At 43.2% G+C, this 23304-nt stretch overlaps 1 protein-coding gene across 7 annotated transcripts in view; it reads right to left on the bottom strand.

Moving 5' to 3' along the window:
- The window catches only part of hecw2b (HECT, C2 and WW domain containing E3 ubiquitin protein ligase 2b), a 297098-nt gene that overhangs the window by 132392 nt on the left and 141402 nt on the right, over positions 1-23304 (bottom strand). For 6 of the 7 annotated variants that reach the window (XR_009445933.1, XM_059647154.1, XM_048533661.2 and 3 more), the window contains exons 3-5: positions 18474-18581; positions 13528-13622; positions 1784-1859 (exon numbers count right to left, since the gene is read on the bottom strand). Coding sequence is in view for 6 of the 7 variants with exons in the window: in XM_059647154.1 (XP_059503137.1) it covers positions 1784-1859; positions 13528-13622; positions 18474-18581 (279 nt within the window). In the remaining variant the exon portion in view is untranslated. The remainder of the gene's footprint in view (positions 1-1783; positions 1860-13527; positions 13623-18473; positions 18582-23304) is intronic. The other variant, XM_048533666.2, reaches the window with a different exon arrangement.

The raw sequence follows: 23304 nt of genomic DNA, 5'->3' as shown, positions 1-23304 counted from the left end.
GGAAAGCAAAGCAAAATTGTAGAATTCTGACTTCCTACCCCACCATCAGACAGTGCTTGCAAGAAACAATGTGTTCTGTTTTTCAGGTTGTGAGAAGCTCTGTTTGTAATAGTAAAATAAGAACAGTTGATAACAGTTGACAGAAGGATGACTGCTTCACATTCCCTTGCCCCTCTCCATTCTGAGATGTCAGGCAATCCAGTGGGGACTCTTCCAAAAGAGTGAAACCCTGAAATTTCAGAGTCTGAACCCAGTTGGTCCCTTAAGTTTTCATTCTGCCTTTTACTGCAAGCAGAGTTTGCAAGTTTGGCAAGATTTACAATTACCTATTTCATACACATGCCTAGGTTCTGTCTCATATGGATTGCTCCCAGCACAGCCAATCCACTTTCAAACATTTACACTTCTGTTTGGCATCCTACCTGGCATTTATCTCTATCTTGGCTTATCTACAGCTATCTCTTTGATTGCCTATCCCCCTCTCTCTCTGTGGAGCCCATCACCATGCACTTTATTCACTCTCCCCACCCTGTCATCAGCATAAGATAATACCCTTTCCAAGTCATTTTCTGTTCCAACAAAGGATCATTGGGATCATAGAGTCATTATATCATCAGAAAATCCCTAGTGTGGAAACAAGCTACCTGGCCAAACAAGTCTGTACCAACTCTCACTCAGCTACCCTATCACTGCATCTCCCACAGCTAATCCATCTAACTGACACATATGGGCAATTTAGCATGGCCAATCCACCTAACTTGCATATCTTTGGGCTGTGGGCAGAAACCAGAGCACCCAGAGGAAACCCGCACAGACATGGGGAGAATGTGCAAATTCCACACATTCACCCAAGGCTGGAATTGAACCCGGTCCCCTGGCGCTGTGAGGCAGCAGTACTAACCAATAAGCCACCGTGCCACCCACCGAAATGTCAACTCATTTTTCTCTCTTATAGATGCTGACAAATCTGCTGAGTTTCTCCAGTGCTTTCAGCTTTTATTATTGTGTTATAGTTCTTGCATGTCATTAGAGTTGCACTCATCCAAATGGCGAATATTCCAAGACACTCCTGGCTTGTTAGATAATAAAATGTGAGGCTGGATGAACACAGCAGGCCAAGCAGCATCTCAGGAGCACAAAAGCTGACGTTTCGGGCCTAGACCCTTCATCAGAGCATTCATCCTCTGATGAAGGGTCTAGGCCCGAAACGTCAGCTTTTGTGCTCCTGAGATGCTGCTTGGCCTGCTGTGTTCATCCAGCCTCACATTTTATTATCTTGGAATTCTCCAGCATCTGCAGTTCCCATTATCTCTCACTCCTGGCTTGTGCCTTGTAGGTGACGTATAAGATTTTGCTGATTCAAGAGGTAAGTAGCTCACCTCTAGACCATGACCTGTTCTTGTAGCCACAGCATTTAAATGGCTGGTCCATTTCAATTTCTGGTCAACACTAACCCAAGACATTGATAGTAGAGGATTTAATCATGTTAATGCCAATAAATGTTAAAGGCAGGCAGTTAGATTCTGGTTTGTTGGAAATTATCACATGTACATGTTCCTTGTCATTTATTGGCCCATGCCTTTATGTTGTCCAGGCCTTGCTGCATGTGTTATGTTGAATTTAAAGTGTTTCCCTCAAATCCATGATGTGTAAACACAATAATAAAGTATTAAAACAGCAGTTAGAGAAATCAATTGAAAATGTTTAAAATACACAATGATAACATCCAAATGATCTTTATTATCGAACAGTCTGTTGAATTTGGAATGAAGGTGCCTCTTACCCGATAATATGAATTTGACAAGTTTTCGACTGATCTGACCGTCAGATCCACCTTCCCCCAATTCACTCCCTCCAGCCTGTAAAATAAATATATCGTTATCTCTTGGCCTATATAAATGTGAGTTATTAATGTATCCATTATTGTCAGTCACTGCATTTTAGAATTTTTTTCAAACTATGAGCTGAATATATTCTTGCAATGAATAATCTGCTTTAAACTGGAAACAATTTTGGTATCATAAAACTATGCGAAGTATCAAATTGCAATCGAAATATATTGCTATTTCCTCTCATTTATTCAGATTTACTCAGAATAGCTATTCATTCTGATTCTCAAATCTCTGCAAATTCAGATCTAGCCACTTAGGTTAGTAGGGATGACTACATCAATATCATAGAAACTCTACGGTGTAGAAGTAGGCCATTCTATCCATTAAGCCCACACTGACACTCTGAATACCATCCAGACCTACCCTCTACCCAATCCCTGTAACCCTGCATTCCCCATGGCTAATCCACCTAGTCTGCACATCCCTGGACTGTGGGAGGAAACTGGAGCACCGGAGGAAATCCATGTAGGCATGGGGGTAATGTGCGAACCCCTATCAGACAATCACCGGAGAGTGGAACCAAACCTGGATCCCTGATGCTGTGAGGCAGCAATGCGAGCCATTGAGCCACTGTGCCACCTACGGAAGGTGTTTTTACTAAATTCCTACAGAAAATGCACTTGTAAACACTTGTTTGATTTCTTTAAACAGGGAATAATAACCAAGGTATAATATTGCAAACTTTCCCAAGAGAAAGCAGTACAGAATTACTGAACTCTGAGAGAAAAGCATGACATTGTGCAGGTTACTCAATGCATAACTGATGATGAGAATTCTGAACAACTGTCTCTGTTGAAAGCTTTATTTATCTGAAGCTTTGTAGTTTCCTAATGACAATCTTATACAATTGTAAGTGGTTACTTCAGCATATTTCTGACATAAACCTTCCAGAAATTTCTACACTCATAGGTAGGTGAGGGAAACTGAACATACTATTTCCTTGATGAAGCATACCACCGGTGTTCAGTCATTTCTTATGTTCTGTCTTTTTGAACATTTGGGGATCATTTATAACTTATAAATTAAAATCTACACCTGTCAATGGAGAACGTGATTTGCACTGGGCTAAATGGCTTGACATGAAAGTAGATGGAAAGACAAGTTGTGAGAAGGATACAGTTTACAGAGAGGTATTGATATACTAAGTAAGTTGGCAAATGGAGTATAATATGGGAAAACATGAAGTTGTTCATTTTGGAAGGGAGAGCAAAAGGTCAAATTTTTAGTTAAATGGAGAAAAACTGCGGAAAGCTGCAACACAAAAGGACTTGTGGTGGTGGGGATGGTGGCAGTGGTGTTCGGGGTGGGGGGGGGGGGTGGTTCCTGTACACGTGATAGAGAAAGATACCATACAAGTGTCGCAAGTGATTGTGATGGCTGAATGGAATGTTGGCCCTTATATCAAGGGAGTCAGAGTATAAGAGTGGGGAAGTCTTAGTGCAACTGTACAAGATGCTAGTGAGACCATATCTGGAGTACTGTGAGCAATGTTGGTCTCCTTATTTAATGAAGAAATTATTTTATTGGAGGCAGTTCATAGAAGGTTCACTGGGGTGATACCCAATATGGAGGAATTGGCTTATGACTAAATGCTAAACAGATTGCGAGTTTGGAAGAATGAGAGGTGATCTCAATGAAATGTACAGGATTCTTAAGGACACCAAGCAGAGAAAAGTCACCTGCATAAATAGAATGGAAGGAAATTATGAGGAATCATAGCTATTCCAATCACAAGCTGTTTCTAACCTATGCTTGCTGCATTAACATGCTTGTTTGGTATTAGAAAATGAAAGATATGTAACACTAAAGTACATTTAAAATATACAAAACTTGTTTGCAAGAGAAATAAATAATTGTATTACTTTTACACCTCATGAAAATTTGAATGACATAATCTGAACACGCTCGAGCAAATCTATCAAAAGGAAATTCCATGTTTAATATTTCAAAGGTCTTATCCTGTGTCACTGGGATGCAATGAAATCACACCCAGTAACCATGGTGCCAGCACTGCTCAGTACTAAAAGGTTATGTTCATTCTTCCTGTTTATAACATGGCTTAATATCCACCTTTTCCAAGTCATTATCAAAATATTCCACAGCCTTCAGTTTATGACAATTCTATTGAATTCTCTTGACTCTTCTTGCTTTAGATAAACAACAGAATTAAAGGGATATGTTATTTTCTGTATGAGGTTGCAGAGTGATGGCTTGTGGGGTTGGAGGCAGCAAAGACAGGGAAAAGATTCCTTTCCTAAGCCTCTGTGACCCTGGTATGAGCTTGGCAATGCTCAGCATGAGCCCCCTACATCATCACTGTTCAATGTATGGGTCAGAACAGCATCAGACATCAGAGTCTTTCCCTCTACAATCAAACAACCTGACAACGCTTAGTTCGGGACAGCCTGAAGGATTTCCAAAACGTCGGCAACACGCAGATTTGGACTGATCCCATTTTTGCTGACACGGAAAAGGGGGCGGGTGTCATTCACACACTTGGCAACCCTGAACTCAGTGGAGCCACTTGAACCCGGTGCTGAGTTCGAACAGATCCAATTTTAGCCCCCGTGTAGATCTTAAGCTGCATTGTGAGAGTCACAAAGGTATGAAGTAGGTATAAAGGTTCTTGAAGAAAAATAAGGTCTGTATAACTATCCTGATGTAAAGTCATTTAAATCCCCAGCCCTTGGAAAATGAGAATACACCACACTCCTGGTGTCAGTGTTCTGGCAGTTTTGACAACTGTTGTTGAATTTTTCACTCATGGCACTTTTGGAATACTTGGCTGATTTTAAAACCTACAATGATATCAATAGGGAATTCTGAATTCACAGCTGGATTGGCAATTTAAAGAGACTGTGAAGCTGTGGAATAGGAGTATAAGCTTATTTGTTTTTAACAGGAGATTAACCGCTAAGCTTTAAAAACTTATTTGTAATGGGCTTTTGCAATGGAAGGTGTTTTTTTTTCCATATCTGTAAAGTGAAATCTGTGCTGGAATTTTTGAAATATATTTTGCTTCATCTCCACATTGCTTCTGAGGTCTTCCCAGGGTGAATACTGTGCAATTTATCATCCTGATATGAAGGACCATGGTGGTGAATAAGGGTTGTGGATTAGAAACCCTAAAAGCTTATAACACAACTAGAACAAATCCCACGAAGTAAAGCAGGCGTTCTAACCATCCCACTCCAACACTTGGCCATCTCTATGGCTGTCTATGCTCTGCATCCAGTGTTGGCAGGCCCGATTCAATGCCAGAGAAAAGATCACAGCATTCAGAGACTCTTGTTCCAAAGTTGGTGAGGTAAGCATGGAAATGCCCTGACTAAAGTGGTAAAAATCCAGTCCACCGAATTCAAAAAGCAAAGGAGTTTTGAAGAACCATTATAAAATATTGTTTATGCCCCAGATGGAATATTGCACCCCATTCCAGGCAGGTCACTTAGGAAGGAAAGAAGGATATTATCTCTTTAGAGATGGCAAAGAAAGGAGTTAGGAGAATGCTTCTATTGATGACAGACCTCAGTTGTACAGACAGATTGGAGAAACAGAGGTTGTTCTCAGACAAGAAAAGATTCAGAGATGTTTTGATAGAGGCTTTCAAAATCATCAGGACTCTGCACAGAATAGGCTGCAAGAAACTATTTCCATTGGTCGAGGAGTGATGAACAACTGATAGCACTGAATTTAAGGTCATTTGCAAAACATCAAAGACAACACATGAAAATAATTATTATTAAACAGCAAATGGTTCGTATCTGGAATGCATTCTTTAAAATCTGGTGAAGACAGATTCTATTAAAGCTTTAGAATGGAACTTAATAATTATCTCAAGAGAAAAGATTTGCAGCAGTATAACAAAGGCTGAGAGAGTGAATTCTTTCTTGTTGAAAATAAATGCCCCTCTTTCAGTGGTGTAATCAATATATAAATTTATTTTTTGACTTTTTTTTCTCATGTTTTATTTCATTTTGCTACTGTCTGCTGACGCAATCTTGATATCTGATACAGACCTTACATTTCACATCACAGTGCAAAAAGATCGAAGTTCATTTCCCATTACAAATATCCAAACAAAGTGTGGAGCTGGATGAACACAGCAGGCCAAGCAGCATCTCAGGAGCACAAAAGCTGACGTTTCGGGCCTAGACCCTTCTTCAGAGAGGGGGATGGGGAGCGGGAACTGGAATAAATAGGGAGAGAGGGGGAGACGGACCGAAGATGGAGAGAAAACAAGATACGTAGAGAGGAGAGTATAGGTGAGGAGGTAGGGGGGGGATAGGTCAGTCCAGGGAAGATGGACAGGTCAAGGAGGCGGGATGAGGTGGTAGGTAGGAAATGGAGGTGCGGCTTGAGGTGGAAGGAAGGGATGGGTGAGAGGAAGAACAGGTTAGGGAAGCAGAGACAGGCTGGGCTGGTTTTGATTCCTCCCACTTCCGACAGACAAAGGGGATGGCCATGGGCACCCGCATGGGCCCCAGTTATGCCTGCCTCTTTGTAGGTTACGTGGAACAGTCCCTCTTCCGCACCTACACAGGCGCCAAACCCCACCTCTTCCTCCGTTCCATTGATGACTGTATCGGCGCCGCGTCTTGTTCCCCAGAGGAGCTCGAACAGTTCATCCACTTTACCAACACCTTCCACCCCAACCTCAAGTTCACCCAGGCCATCTCCAACACATCCCTCACCTTCCTGGACCTCTCAGTCTCCATCTCAGGTAACCAGCTAGAAACTGATGTCCATTTCAAACCCACTGACTCCCACCGCTACCTAGAATACACATCCTCCCACCCAACCTCCTGCAAAAATTCCATCCCCTATTCCCAATTCCTCCGCCTCCGCCGCATCTGCTCCCACGATGAGGCATTAAAACTCCCGCACATCCCAGATGTCCACGTTCTTCAAGGACCGCAACATTCCCCCCACAGTGGTCGAGAATGCCCTTGACCGCATCTCCCGCATTTCCCGCAACACATCCCTCACACCCCGCCCCCACCACAACCGTCCCCAGAGGATCCCCCTCATTCTCACATACCACCCCACCAACCTCTGGATACAACGCATCATTCTCCGACACTTCCGCCATCTACAATCCGACCCCACAACCCAAGACATTTTTCCATCCCCACCCTTGTCTGCCTTCTGGAGAGACCACTCTCTCCACGACTCCCTTGTCCGCTCCACACTCCCCTCCAACCCCACCACACCCGGCACCTTCCCCTGCAACTGCAGGAAGTGCTACACTTGCCCTCACACCTCCTCCCTCACCCCCATCCCAGGCCCCAAGATGACCTTCCATATCAAGCAGATGTTCACCTGCACATCTGTCAACGTGGTATATTGTATCCATTGCACCCGGTGTGGCTTCCTCTACATTGGGGAAACCAAGCGAAGGCTTGGGTACCGCTTTGCAGAACACCTCTACTCGGTTCGCAACAAACAACTGCATCTCCCAGTCACGAACCATTTCAACTCCTCCTCCCATTCCTCAGACGACATGTCCATCATGGGCCTCCTGCAGTGCCACAATGATGCCACCCGAAGGTTGCAGGAACAGCAACTCATATTCCGCTTGGGAACCCTGCATCCCAATGGCATCAATGTGGATTTCACAAGCTTCAAAATCTCCCCTTTCCCTACTGAATCCCAAAACCAGCCCAGTTCTTCTCCTCCCCCCACTACATCACAAAACCAGCCCTGCTCGTCCCCTTCCCCCACTGCATCCCAAAACCAGCCCAGCCTGTCTCCGCTTCCCTAACCTGTTCTTCCTCTCACCCATCCCTTCCTCCCACCTCAAGCCGCACCTCCATTTCCTACCTACCACCTCATCCCGCCTCCTTGACCTGTCCATCTTCCCTGGGCTGACCTTTCCCCTCCCTACCTCCCCACCTATACACTCCTCTCTACGTATCTTGTTTTCTCTCCATCTTCGGTCCGCCTCCCCCTCTCTCCCTATTTATTCCAGTTGCCCCTCCCCATCCTCCTCTCTGAAGGAGGGTCTAGGCCCGAAACGTCAGTTTTTGTGCTCCTCAGATGCTGCTTGGCCTGCTGTGTTCATCCAGCTCCACACTTTCTTATCTTGGATTCTCCAGCATCTGCAGTTCCCATGATCATTGATACAAATATCCAAACATCTGTGTTTTCTACAGCAAGAGAAAGACGTAGATGAGGTACTGCACACTATGTACAGCATCCAATTTCAGCATCCACACTGCTGAATATACAGACTAACGTAATTTCAGCTGCAACTGAGCCAAACCCAATGCTCACTGAGACTATGATTAACAATCAAAATGACAAGTGTTAGGAAGAGAAAGTAAATACACTGTCCATAGTGACCGTCAAAGTAAATGCATTCCCTTTCATGGGAACTTCTTCTGTTACTGCTATACCAGCACCAGTAACCTTATAGCACCTTTAATGTAACAACATGTCCCCCGAAGTACTTCACAGAAGGAATGATTAGAGAGGAGAAAAAAAAAATCAACGAAGAATCTGAAAACACAAATGAGAATTTTAAAATCAAGGTCTCAGGGAATGCTGGGGATAGGATGCAGCGAGAGTTAGATATAGGTAACAGGGTCTTGGATGACCAGAAGATGGAATGTGGAAGACCTGCCAATAATTTACTGGAATAGTCAAGTTTAGGGGTAATCAAGACATGAATGAGGGCCTCAGAAGCAGATGAGGTGAGGCAGAAGTGAACTCAGACTGTGAATACAGACAATTTTAATGATGGTGGAAACAGGACACTGCAAGCTCCATTGGGAGACAAATGTGACACCATCATAGTAAGCAGACGACTGAATCTTCGACTATTTCCAGGGAGAGGTTGGAGTCAGTTGCCAGGGAACTAAGACTGCAACAGGACTGAGAACAACAATATTTAATTGGACAAAATTTTTGCTCCTCCAGCACTGGATGTCAGATAAAACGATCTGATGGTTAAAACACTGGAGAAGTTAAGAAAGTTTTGGTGAAGTAGAGCTGGGTGTCATCAATAGCCATGTTGTAAAGATTATATTTTTTTGCTTATCGACAGCTAAATGGTTGGTTCCTGAGTAGCTAACCAGCTTGTGGGTGTAAATAATATTACCAGAATCCATCAGACTTTGAGAAGAAGTGGTGATATATCTTAGCAGCAGAAAGTACTTGAGGCCTGAGACAAGCAATTTATTTTCCTGAACCCATTACTGTAAGTTGTCGCTTTTAACCAATAAATTAGAGGTCTTATAATTTGACAGCCAGTTGTTTTGTGCCTCTTGCAAGAAAGTAAAAAGTGCCTGAAGAAGAGAGGCATTGAAGAATAAGAAGTCATTACAAGCAGAAGGATCATCTCAGTGAACCCTATGGACAATGGGAATTGATTGGTGTTGTCTACTCAGTCCAATCAGGAAACCCTGGTTGACAGATATAAACAGGAGTGTCAGACATCCTGTTCACTCTGAGAGCTCGCTCTGAGGGAACTGGATCAGTGTCAAAGACTCTCCACGTGTCAATAAAGGGTGACTGGGTGACTTCATACCAGCCACTGTGGAGTTATTTCATGTGGGGGGGGGGGTGGTGTCATAGGGGTGTTAGAGATTTTACTATGAGTTATATGCCAACACTTCATAATTTAATATGCTTGCCTGTGGCTACAGTCTATCGATTTGTAAGGAATAGTAATTCTTGTTAAGTACAGATACCAGTTCCATGTCTTCTGTCAACCTGGCTCTATAAAGTCAGATAAATTGGAGACTTTTGTGTACTTTGATAAAATGTTTTGTGACGACTCCAAGAATAGCAGGGCTTGATTTCCAGTATGCTAGCCTAGTCAGGAGTGACAACGTGAAAATGCACTGTGTGCTTTCTGAACTGGATCACGTCATTGAGTGTCAGCATATGGTGGAGAAATGCGAGAGGGTAAAGATTAGATTCTGGGGGGATATCAGAGGGAACAGTGCAGGAGATGGAGGGGAAGCAGTGGCAGGGTAGTGGTTACAATTAAGTAAATAGAAATGGAACCCACTAACCATGACCCCAGCCAGCTGAATAACAACGTGAAGACCATTGGAGGAGGATGGTGTGGTTAAATGGTCAAGGAGGCTGAGGATGAGACGTTCACCATTGTCACAGTCACATCAGATATTAGCTTGTGATTTTGATAAGAGCCAATTCATAGTGCAGGTATGGAAACCAGACTGGAGGAATTCATAAATTGGAGTTCTGCTATAGATGAGAATGAATGTTGGAAGTGGCAACATCTTCAAGAGACAGACATGTCTGATTTTCTGTTGAAGTATTTCATCGAGTGAGATTCACAGTACATGTGAAGTCAAGGCTTGGAGCAACTTTCCTCTCACAATCTTCTGCTCTTTATTTTGTTAATTATGCAACAGAATTCTTGGGCTTCTTTCTCAGGAAATTGCATGGTTGGAGAGGCTGCTGGGATCTTCCAGCTTTCATGCCTGCGCTGTTGTATTTAAAGCCCATGCTGCCATGCTGGTGGAACTTCCCACGACACTGTGATGTTTGAGCCACAACATTCAGCAAATGAGTCACATGAAAGGGTAGCTTGCTTCCCATGTTGCTGACAGGGACCTGGGTCCGCTGGTGGATGCAGTGGGTAAGAGGAGGGCAGTACTCTCTGCAGTCAATGCCAGTATGGGCTCAGGTCGCAGTCTGGGTCAGTGCTTTGTCCCAGGTGAAAACAAACACTAGCTGTGCAGGAAGGTAGTTAATAATCTTCTGCACTCGGCAAAGATAGCTGCTGTTATCTCCTCTCTGCTACCCTACATGCATGTGGCCACCACTCACTAACTCTGTCACTGCAGACACCTCTCACCAAAGCTCATAAACTACAACTCTGACTATTGCATGTTTCATGTGTTCTCAAAGGCTCTCAATCATCTCATCCTCCTCCTGCCAACAGTGCATCCTCCTCATTCACTTCACACAACTCACCCACTTCTCCTGTTCATGCATCACCACTAACTGCTCTTGCATTCTCTTCTGTCATCGCTGAATCCTTCCCTTTGTCTCATTGGCAGAAATCCTGGCCCACCCCATGGAGCGATGCCTCAACAGCACCCTAACAAGACCTACCTGTAACCCTCACACTGCCTACACTTGACCTGCAGGACTGACTGTGGCTGGAGCTCAAGACTGCAAGGACATAATCCCTGGCCTATGATAGGGACCAAGTGCCTAACTGACCATGCCAACCTCCTGGATTGGAATAAGATGAGCCCATTGACTGACTCTGGTAGTGCCTCTGACTGACTGCAGTCTTCCATTAACCCATTAGGGACTTCTGCCCTTTGACTGTCACATGGCTCCATTTGTACGAAGCATGTGCAGTGTGTTTGCTTTATAAATTGTCAGCACATGCTGCAGGCATGACATTGACAGCATGGAGCCACATAGTGATATGTTTCCCCCCTATCTGACTGACAGATTCACTGTTCAGTGCTCCCCACTGTCACAAGCTGCCTACCTCCCCATCTCTGCTCAAAGGTAATGCAAGCTTCAGAGGCTGGCAGCCCTGAACTGAGCACTAAAGACAATGTGCGCTGGGAAAGCAATGTGCTCCACAGACACTGGAAGCCCATATGTCAGTGCTGATATCAGAGCAGATGCTAAGAAATCATTGTGAAGTACGCAGAGGCTAGCAGCCCAAAAAAAAAAGCAGTGAGGTGAGTCAGCACTGAAAGCAAGCTAAGAATCAAAAGATGCATCCTGTCCAGATGTATTAGCTATGTGTGTGTTTTCCTGAATGCAAAATGACCTGGCAGAAGCATGCAAGTCATTGGCTTCCTGAGCTATAAAGAGTCATTAAAGCATCAGTGGTGTCCGAGTTGGTCTGGTAGCAGGCATAATGATGTAGTGAGGCTGGTGGCTTGCCACAGCGTGGTCAAAGGGTAAATGAGGATGGTGTTCATGCAGCATGCAGGGATCTTGTTCTGATTAAACCATTGGATTATGGCTAGGAGATTCAGCAAGCTGCAGTTGTCAGTAGCCCTCTGATTTACACATCAGGATTCACACTGTCTATTCCCTTGGTGAATAGTTGGAAATAGCATTTTAAAAAGGTGAGCAAATGCATGAAAATAAGGTAGTTGGGCAGCTCAATGGTTAGATTCTGCTGTTGTAGCTAATGGCTCAAGAGGACAATTGGGAAAACTTTTCTTGATGTCAAGAATCAGATTTTACATTCTCAGCGTATTTTCCCACTTTTCTCACCTATGCAAAACCAGGGGGGAGAAAAGTCCACAAAATAACTTTGGAGATGAAAGGAGGGTGGAGTTGAGATGGTAGTTTACAAGAGTTATGAATTGATTGTGAGAAAATCTGTGGTTAAGGCAGATTTAAAGCAGCCAGGCACAGCACCTGAAGAATGCAAATCATTTACAATGTTTGTTAACATGAAGGCCATGGAAGGAATTTTGGCGTGATTAAAAAAAATGAAAATTATAACAGACAGGCTCACATTTACAAAACAAGGTGTGGAGCTGGATGAACACAGCAGGCCAGCAGCATCAGAGGAGCAGGAAAGCTGACGTTTTGGGTCTGGACCCTTCTTCAGAAATGGGGGAGGGGAAGGGGACTGAGAAATAAATAGAGAGAGGGGGAGCGAATGATAGAAGGTGGATGGAGAAGCAGATAGGTGGAGAGAAAATGGACAGGTCAAGGAGGCGGGGATGAAGCCAGCACCGGTGAGCATAGGTGGGGAGTGTGGATGGGGGTGGTCAGTGAGGAGGGAGGGGTGGGTAGGTGGGAGGGAAGATGGACAGGTCAAGGAGGTGGAATGAGGCTAATGGGTAGGAAGTGGGTGTTGGGGGTTGGTCAGTGAGGTAGCAGGAGCAAATAGGTAGGAGAAAAGACAGACAGGTCAAAGAGGCAGGGCCGAGAGGGGCTGGTCTTGGATGAGGTTGGGCGTGGGGAGATTTTGAAGCTTGTAAAGATACATGCAGACAATTTTACACACCAGGGTAGGGGAGAAGTCTATCCAGAGACATTCAAAATGGCAGAATTGTAGGAACATTGAAATCTTGTGGGCCTGGGAGTTATCACAGAGATAGGTAGGAGCAGGGTAATAGGGAGATTTGAAAACAAAGATAGGGATTTTTAAATTATGTGATGTCAGAACAGGAGCCACATGCTAAATTGCCTGTAGTGCTCAGGGAGGTAGAGGGTGTATATTAGGTGGTTCATAGGGGATGAGTCTGGGTGGGATTGTTTCCACACTGCGGGGATTCTATAAGTACAGGGTGATGGGTGAATGGGAAATACAGCAAGTTACAATTTAGACACCAAAGCTTTGGAAGATGGAAATTAATGGAGTTTTTGGATGCTGTTGTCAAGGGGTAAATTGCCAGCCAACTTGCATACTAATAACAGCACGCACCATCCAGACTCTCCAACTTCCTACACGCTCTTAATCACACTCTCATGTTCTTTTCCCACACATTCGATTCTGAACAGAAGTCTTGAAGAAGTGTCGTATTCAAATCAACATGATGCTTGTTTCCCTCCCCAGAGATGCTGCCAGACCCACTGAGCATTTCCAGCACTGGCTGCTCACATTTTAGATTTCCAGCGCCTGCAGTATTGCGCTTTTATTTCAGCATTCAATAAACATTCTACTTACCATAGCACCTGGATTTTTTACTGTAATACATGGGGTGGTGGCTCGTAGTGCTCCACTTACACCGTGATAGTATTTAAAGCAGATCTTAGTTTCAGCTGAGGAACAAAGAGAGAAAGTGTGGACAAATTTTACAAATGACGACAGAAAAGTATTAATGAAAGAAAGCTTGTAGAATCGGTTTTCAAGTTTTGGTAATAATGTTTGACATACATTGCTGTCAGCTGGGAGCCATTCACCACACTAATGTCATGATCAACTATTGTGAAGTCATGTGACATTAATGAGATTATCGATCTGATATTTCAGACATACTTTCTACTACTTGTCTCACACTTCAATCGCCAGAAGCACATGGCAGAATTCAGAGGTTCATGGTGCACTGTTTATCCACTGATAAACTTAAATGAATTTTAACTTAATTTGTATTAAAATTTTAACTTCATTTGCAGTTTTCCAATGCATCCCCCCAGCACTATTCCAACAGGTGGGACAAAATTAGAACATTTCCCTGACAAACAATGTAACAAGTGGCCCATTTTTGTGCTATATGATTCTATAAAGCAACAACAGTGGCAGAATTATACTTTTTCAAATAGTTATACATCAAATGCTTACATTTGTATCAATAATGTAAATTAGCAAGGCATTCTGAAAAATGGTCTCAAAATGAATATGAAGTAATCCTTTCTATTTTCAGACGTTGTCAGACCTGCTGTGTACTTTCAACATTCTCAGTTTATCTTTTCACCATCAAATTTCCTATACATTTCCAGATTCTCCTTTACAAAGTTTAAGATGATTTTGCAGGCGTATCAAATGCAAACTGTCACCTCATAATTTATTCATTCGTTAGATTTTGTGATGATTTAACCAAAATTCTTACACTGCATGGAAGAGATGCTTTATATCACCTGAAAGCAGAGCACTCTCTTACATTAATTAAGTGGCATAAAGGGACAGGTTCTGTTAGAGCCAAATCAAAGTAATTTTTGCTTTTGGAAAATATACTGCACTAAGACTGATTGTTCATGCAAATATATGCAAAAGCATATGTAAACAATGTGTTCTCAACATTTATTCAGCAAATGAAATTTAGATCAATGCCAGTATGGTAAATACTCAGATACCTTCCTCAGACAATACATATACCTCTGAATTGTACATGCTCTGTACTTCATCTTTTTGTTTGTTTAGCGGTGACAGCTTGGATATCCACAAAATCAGAATGCAAAACTTTCTAACCCATTATTGTTCTTGTTTCTGAAGAAGGAGAGTCATACTCGAAACATTAACTCTGTTGCTCTCTCCACAGATGCTGCCTGAACTGTTGAGGTTCTCCAGCATTCTCTGTGTTTGTTTCAGATTTCCAGCATCTGCAGTATTTTGCTTTGATACAACTCATTACTGTCATCACTCCACAAACTGCCATTTTCATTTGGGTTTCGAATGTGGGATGAAATTATATCATATCTTGCATATTGAAGTCAGATAATGGTAATAGGATGTGGATGCAATTTTCAATTACCAATAGTTGAAGTGGTACCTGCTGGGGAGTGAACTATCTAGCGATTCTTAAAGCTAATCGCAACGCAGGTCAGGGAGATCAAAGCATTCTGTGGGACCAAGAAGAACAATGATCAACCTATTGCTGGCCATCTGCGGACCTCCCCCATACAAAACACTTCTTTCACCCATCACCCAACCCCATAACCCATCAGTAAATGAACATATCTGACTCAGCTGCTCACAGAATTTTCAACACTCCTTAACTGGCCTGCCGTAACTCTTCTCCTTCAACTGCATCTTCCAAAACACAAACATTCCAACCTAAAAGCAGTTTGAAGCTTAGAATATCAAATGTCAGAGTCTTAGAGCTAGAGGTTTACAGTAAATCAGTTGCATGGGGGCAGCCACACAGTGGAGAGTCAATCATGGCCATCCCAGGGAATTAGGCAGTGTCCGTGAAAGGGAGAAAATGAATCAGTGGGGGACTCGGCCATTGACACTTAGGTACAAACAGCAGAGGTTGCAAGCTGACTGACTACAAAGGCAGCACAAAGGGTCATCATTCTATCATTTAACCTGCATTGTAGGGGAATAAAAGTAGAAGGTAAACTTCCAAACACAGTTGGGACCCAACTCAGTGCAAGGAAAGCAGCAGCTGGTACCTGGAAGCATAATGTTCAGTTTTCAGGAAATAACACCTGGTCTGCCTCAGAACCAAAACGTAGCTCCTATACCCTGCCAAAAACTGAACATGGCTTCCAGCACACTCTCAACGAGCTCCTTAATGACTTCAAACTTCATTATTAAATGGCTGAGCGGTTCTATGGCTGTACATCCCTAAGGCCTAACCTCACTTCTGCTGAAAGAAAACCTGTATACAAATGTTTTCATCCATTTCCACTGTCACAGGGACCTAAAAATCCAGCCTAAGATTTCAATATTTGATACTCTGTGTTTTAATTAATGCAATTGGGACAAAGCTGAAAGCTGCTTTTGTCCTAGTTCAGTACAAAAATAGGATACATATATAAACTCAATCACTCGTATCAAGCTCAACCATGTTTCTAAGGGAAGGTCTTGAATAGGGCGTTATATGATCCACACAGCCTAGTTAGGAGACTGCATAGCAACAGCCTCAGAGTAATACAAGCATAAATATATTAAGACATTCTTTCAGCCACAAGATATTTAAATCCACTAGTGAACCCCAGAACGTTTACAGTGAGGAATTCAGCAGTGGTAATACCACAGATATTAGACCAAGATGAAATTGGAAAGTAAGATAATTTGTTTTTCTGGGTATGAGGTCATCATACCTCCAAGAAGTACTCTTATAACGAGAAGATGCAAGATAAGAAAAAGCAAATATCAGTAAATTGGAAATTAAATTAAAGCTAGTCTTAAAACCTGAGGTACAGAGTACAGAATTCGTGTGAAGGGTAATACAAGCAAAGGCTTTCCAAGAATATACCAGTTTTGTTTTTGACAACAGAAAGATAATATAACTCCAAGAGCTCTTGGTGAAGCAACATGCAAGGGAGATGACTGACTGTAGCAGAGAAGCAGCCTGTGAACTGAATGTGTTGTTGGTCATTTACAAAGGAAGTGTGGAAAGCTGCGCCATCAGCACTGCCGTAGCTATCAGGCATCATGTGCGGGTATCAGTTTATGGAAGTTTTCAGCCCTTTTTTTTAAAAACAGAAAGGATTGTCTGAAAAACGTGATGAGTTCAAGTAAAAATAGGTCATACTGGCAAAAATAGCAGGTTTTGCAGTACACTTGGAGAGAGAAGCAGAGTTAACGTTTCAAATCCAATATGATGGAGTTTTGAAGAAGGGCCAGATTGGACTTGAAATGTTATCTCGGCCTCTCTCTACTCAAATGCTGCCAGACTTGCCGAGTTTCTCCAACACTTCTTGTTATGCTTTCAGATCCACAATGCTTTATTTTTGTGATAGATCTAAGTGCATTTTAAAGTAAAGTATATTCACAAACCATTCTTTTAAAAAAGGCAGAGGCAAAATATGATTAAAATTCTAATAAGTTAAGCTTACAAGTTATTTTCTCAAAAGTGTAAACTGTGAGAAATTCATTTCCCTGACTCAGTAATTGTCAAGTACCACACAACCCTTGTATTTGGGATCTGGGAACTCTAGACCCAGGGTACTTACAGTCATAGACTTTGGCCTAACTTGTCCATGCTGCCCAGTTTTCACAATTAAACTATTCTTATTTGGCTGCATTTGGTCCACATCCTTCCATTCCTAACCCATCCATGTGCCTTTCTGAAAATTTCTGAAGGGATTTGCTGAGTGTCTCTATGATTCTATATCTTTGTCTCTATCTCAATATCAGTCAGTGAATTTTGTCAATATTGACGGTGAACCGGCAAGAAGATTGGACTTGAAATGTCATCTCGGCCTCTCTCTACACAAATGCTGCCAGACCAGCTGAGTTTCCCCAGCACTTCTTGTTTTGCTACCGGATCTCTGGGGTCCACAATATTTTATTTTTATGACAGATTTAAGTGCCTTTTAAAATAAAGTGTATTCACAAACCATTCTTCTTGCCAGTTTTTCTGGTGAACTGGCAAAAAAAAAAGTGTTCTTAAGAAAGTGAAAATTTTGTATAATTATTGGTGCAAATGAAAGTTAAAAATAAAAGTAAATTTCAAAGTAAACTAAAAGTAATTTAAATTTCAGTAGTGAGGAAGTGAAATATAGCTATATACGAAAATTCATCTTCAGCATAAGACTCTCGGATTGGAGGGTTTAAGTTATATGGAAAGGCTGGATAGACTGGGAAGCGTTTTCCTTGGCAAATAGGAGGTTCTGGGGTGATCTTATGGAGGTTTATAAAATCATGACAGGCATAGATAAGGTAAATAATAAAGGTCTTTCCCTAGGGTGGGAGGGTCCAAAACGAGAGGGTATTGGTTTAAGGTGAAAGGGGAAAATTTAGAAGGAACAACTTGAGAATTTCCCTTGTTGGTGCAGTCACACAGAGGCTGGTGCATATTTGGAATAAACTGCCAGATGAAGTGGTAGATGCAGATACAGTTACAATAGTTGGAAAACATTTGACAGGTACATGAACAGGAAAGACTTAGAGCGATATGGGCAAATGGGACTAGTTCAGTGTAGGAAACTTGGTCAGTATGGATGAGGTGAAGCAAAGGGTCTGTTTCCATACTGTATGACTCTGACCAGTTCTGCCCTTCTACTTCTTTCTCCTCCCTCCTTTAAGATGCCCATTAAAACCTCTCCCTTTTGAGGATTCTTTTGGCCACCTGCTCTGTTCCCTCTTAAATGCACCAGTGTCAAATGGTCTTTGCCTATGTTTCTGTGAAGCCTTTGGGATGTTATACCACGCTAAAGGCACCAATAAATGCACATTGCATTTGTTTTAACATCACATGTAATGAAACTATTTGTCCTTACCTTCCATAAAATATGGCCCGAGTTCAATGCGCCACACAATCTGTCCTTTCTGTGTTCCATTTACACCACGATTTTTGGAATCCCAAACATTTCCTGGGGAAATCTCATCTGTAGAAGGAGGTAAAAAAAGGCAAAGATGAATCCAGTAATGTAGACTTTATTTAGTTCCATCCAGCACCCAGGAAAATTCAAGCTAAAGCAAAATGCGGTTGATAAAATACCTATCAGGAAATGAAAAGATGTTATCACACACCTCTACAGTAGATGGGACCTGAACCAGGGCCTCTTTGCCCAAAGGTAGGGACACTACTCCTGCACCACAAGGACCCAGAATTAGTCTAGTGTGGAAGCCAGCAACAGTGAGCAACTAAAGCTGAATTCAGTATAAATGAACCTTGTTAGGGGACATACTTACCCAATTCACCTCCTGAAAGCCTGTCCACCAACTATGAGGCACAAGTCAAGAGTGTGATGGAATACTGCCCACTTGCCTGAATGAGTGCAGCTCCAACAACACTCAAGAAGCTTGACACCATCCAGGACAAAGCAGCGCCTTTGATTGCCACCACATCCACAAACATCCACTCCCTCCACCACTGATGCACAGTAGCAGCAGTGTGTAATATCTACAAGATGCACAGCAGAAATTCACTGAAGTTCCTCAGACAGTACCTTCCAAACAATGGCCACTTCCATCCAGAAGGACGATGGCAGCAGATACACGGAAAGACCCCACCACCTGTAACTTCCACTCCAAGCTACACAACATCATGGCTTGGAAATGGATCATTACTCCTTCACTGTTTTTGGGTCTATTCAACATCCCACACTTCAACTTTCACTCATTCCCCTGCCTCCAAGGGCACAATTAGATTTCCCCTATCTTGACCTTCCGTACCATTAGTCTCAGCACTCACCTAACATTTTCACCAGCTCCAACTTAATGTTACCAAGAAGCAAGCCAGGGCTAGTGCTGCTTTCTTGAGTCCAGTCGTGCATGAAGAATGTCACTGATCTTCTGCACCAACAAGGGAAATTCTCATCATCATCCCTCCACTACCTCATCCACAAAGGACCACCACTTAGTCCAACTCTGCCATTGCATACATGCCTCACCAAAGCTCAGAGACTGAAAAGACTTTCATTCTTGTACACAGCATATCCATTCAAGAGCTCTCATCCACCTCACCCGCCCAAACTCCTAACACTTTTCTGCACTTTGCACGTCCTACTCCCTTCTAATACATAATCTCTCTTTGCAGGAAAGAGGCCTGCATCCAGGATGCCTCAGGAGCCCTCTGACTTAACTATTATGATTTCATATTGATTGCATGCAACCTGCTGGACACTCTGTGGATTAATGAATCATTGCGAGTCAGAGAGAGGCTAGCAGCTTCGAAGTAAGCACAAAATGCATGAATAGTAAGAAAGCAAGCTAAGATCCAGAAGATGCAACCTGTGCACATGGGGAGATGCACATGAGTCCTTGCACAAAAAATGATCTGGCAGAAGCTTACAGGCCCTCATGTATCTCTCAGTTCCAAAGTGTTGAAGAGCTGACTTGGTGTCTGAGTTAGTTCTGGACTACACATGACGGTTTGCTGATGCCAATTTGCATGAAGGAAGGGTCATCGAGGATGGTGGCCAAGAAGAATGCAAGGCCAGTGTTGTGAAGGAGCAGTTGGACGATGGCAGGTATAAGCATTTAGCGAGCTGCTGACACCAGATACCTGGTCTGATTTACATGTTGGGAATTTGTGCCATGTAGTTTCTTGGTCAAGGAATGGAGAATTTGAATTTTGTTTATAAATAAGATGAGATGGAGCTTTAATGTGATACAGCTTTAATGAGATGCAAGTGTGTGGAAGTAAGGTCATCACCATTCAATGGCAAGATTCTGAAGCCATCATTAACCGACTGAGGCAAAAATTAGAAACTTTTCTTGGTGGCGAGATTCTGTGTTTTTCATTCTCACTGCAGTTGTCTGCCTCATATTGCACCAAGGAGGGGAAATTTCTGCCCATACTATTCCGCAAAATCAGCGTATCCTAATTTCCACAAAAATCAAACTGAGAAAAATCCAGATCAAACAAAGCATTAATTTCGGAAATCAAAGAAAAAGATTTCAGTAATATACAATATACAACTGGAAAACCATGCCAGTCAATTTACCTCCACTTCACTATAAAAATGTTGTCCATCCCTACACTGGACACAAGCCCTTTAACACATTCACAATCCTCTACTTTCTGTCCTTGCAGAAGAAAACACATTTCAGGAAGATACAAAGAACCTAGCAGCTCTGTTCCAGTAACAGCCATCTTGACAGTTATTGTAAATGCTTTCCCACATGGTCATTGCAAAGGAGGTCATAATCCATCAGACTTCAGATCCCTGTAATGACTTAGAGTGACAACTTTCGTCTCCTAAGGTACTGTGACCCAAATGTTAAGAAAGCCAATCCTCTGCCTTTCGACCTGCTATTGGAGGATAACACTGCCTACAAACTGGATGTCTTTCTCCATATACTTTGCACAATGGAGCAGCATGTGACTGAGGAAAAGTCAACTGGTGGTGTTGCAACTGATGTTTCTGCTGTCCCTTGTGCTATTGTTGCTCTTGTTTATCGTGAGATATCAAGGTAGAGATACATAGGCTGCTCCCAATTGGCTACAGCATAGGGAATGACACAAGGGAAGATCAGATCAGGGTAGGTGAGGTCCAAGATAGGTGAAATGGCTTTCAGAAAGTTGGCACTCACCAGTCAACTAGTGAAATGAGTCGCTCACAAATATAGGCCAACATCGATGTAGTTTCATGGTTCTGGGTTAAAAGTTTCACTAATTATTGGCACACTGCTGTACTCTTGTTAACCCTGGTGATTTCACACAGCCCAAGAAATGCGTGGACGGGGCGCTAAAGTCAGAATTTTGACAGAATGTCATATTTAATTGCTTGCTTGCATGTTTAAATAACTGATCCAACATCTCCACTGGGCTCTTCTGTTCACCTGGGATGCAAAATTCAGGCTGGGGTGTGATCATGCTGTGTTTCTGACAGATGCTTTCCTAATCAACCTGCTCAGAGACACTGGAGAAGATGGGACTTGAACCCAGGCCTCCTGACTCATAGGCAGGGACACCACTGTTATGCCACAAGTGCCGCTGATGCATTTCTGGCACACTGGCATTTTTGGATACTTTCCTGGCTCTCTGTTTCTGGGATATGAGGGATCTTGGTGCGCAGATACATAGATCCCTTAAAATGGCCACCCAAGTGGGCAGGGTTGTTAAGAAAGCATATGGTGTTTTGGCTTTCATTAACAGGGGGATTGAGTTTAAGAGTCGTGAGATCTTGTTGCAGCTCTATAAAACTTTGGTTAGACCGCACTTGGAATACTGCATCCAGTTCTGGTCGCCCTATTATCGGAAAGATGTGGATGCTTTGGAGAGGGTTCAGAGGAGGTTTACCAGGATGCTGCCTGGACTGGAGGGCTTATCTTATGAAGAAAGGTTGACTGAGCTCGAACTCTTTTCATTGGAGAAAAGGAGGAGGAGAGGGGACCTAATTGAGGTATACAAGATAATGAGAGGCATAGATAGAGTTGATAGCCAGAGACTATTTCCCAGGGCAGAAATGGCTAACATGAGGAGTCATAGTTTTAAGCTGGTTGGAGGAAAGTATAGAGGGGATATCAGAGGCGGGTTCTTTACACAGAGAGTTGTGAGAGCATGGAATGCGTTGCCAGCAGCAGATGTGGAAGCAAGGTCATTGGGGTCATTTAAGAGACTGCTGGACATGCATATGGTCACAGAAATTTGAGGGTGCATACATGAGGATCAATGGTCGGCACAACATCGTGGGCTGAAGGGCCTGTTCTGTGCTGCACTGTTCTATGTTCTATGTTCTATGTTCTATGTAACAAAGTGTGCCATGGAACCTTGGGTAAAATTTCCACCCCTCTCTGGGGATGAGTACAGATGCAGGTGGGCACAAACACTTGTGCCTGTAACCAGTTTACCAGGACCATCCCACCTCAGATCATTTTCCCAGAAGAAAGAGCCACATTACGCAGACTAAAGCAGTGGGTAGCCAGGTAATGTAAGTAAATGTTTTAATCAAGGCAAATTTTCAGAGGCTGACTGAAATTTTCCATTCAGGTCCACAGTTAATCGCAGTTTCAGGCAGAATCCAGGTGCCTGCTGGTAGCTTCCTGGTGACAGACAGTGGATGGGGGTGTGAAGGTGCAGATGAGCTCGAAAGGCAGGTCTTGAGGGCCTCACAGGCTCCCTGGCCACAGGTGCAACCACAAACCATGCTGTGGAGAGGTAACCAGATGATGGTGGCCCAACAGCGCAGCCATTTTGTTCATTGAAAATTTCAACTGGCCCTCCATCTTTAAGATCTTGCCCACTCACCAGGGATTATCACTGCCAGTAGATGACGGTTCTCGTGAGGGGTCGGACCCCATTTGACACCAACATTTAGGGTCCCAACACAAAACCCAACATCCTCTTACTTACTTACGGAGGCTTGGGGATCTCTTTGCAGAACACCTACGCTCGGTTCGCAGTAAACAACTGCACCTCCCAGTCACGAACCATTTCAACTCCCCCTCCCATTCCTTAGACGACATATCCATCCTGGGCTGCCTGCAGTGCCATAATGATGCCACCCTTAGGTTCCAGGAACAGCAACTCATGTTCCGCTTGGGAACCCTGCAACCCAATGATATCAATGTGGATTTAACCAGTTTCAAAATCTCCACTCCCCCCACTGCATCCCAAAACCAGACCAGCTTGTCCCCGCCTGCCTAACCTGTTCTTCCTCT

The sequence above is a fragment of the Stegostoma tigrinum genome, chromosome 7 (genome assembly GCF_030684315.1).
Source record: "Stegostoma tigrinum isolate sSteTig4 chromosome 7, sSteTig4.hap1, whole genome shotgun sequence".
Taxonomy (NCBI): Eukaryota; Metazoa; Chordata; class Chondrichthyes; order Orectolobiformes; family Stegostomatidae; genus Stegostoma; species Stegostoma tigrinum.
The sequence above is the reverse complement of the archived record's forward strand: the minus strand, read 5'-3'. Positions and strand labels throughout refer to the sequence as shown.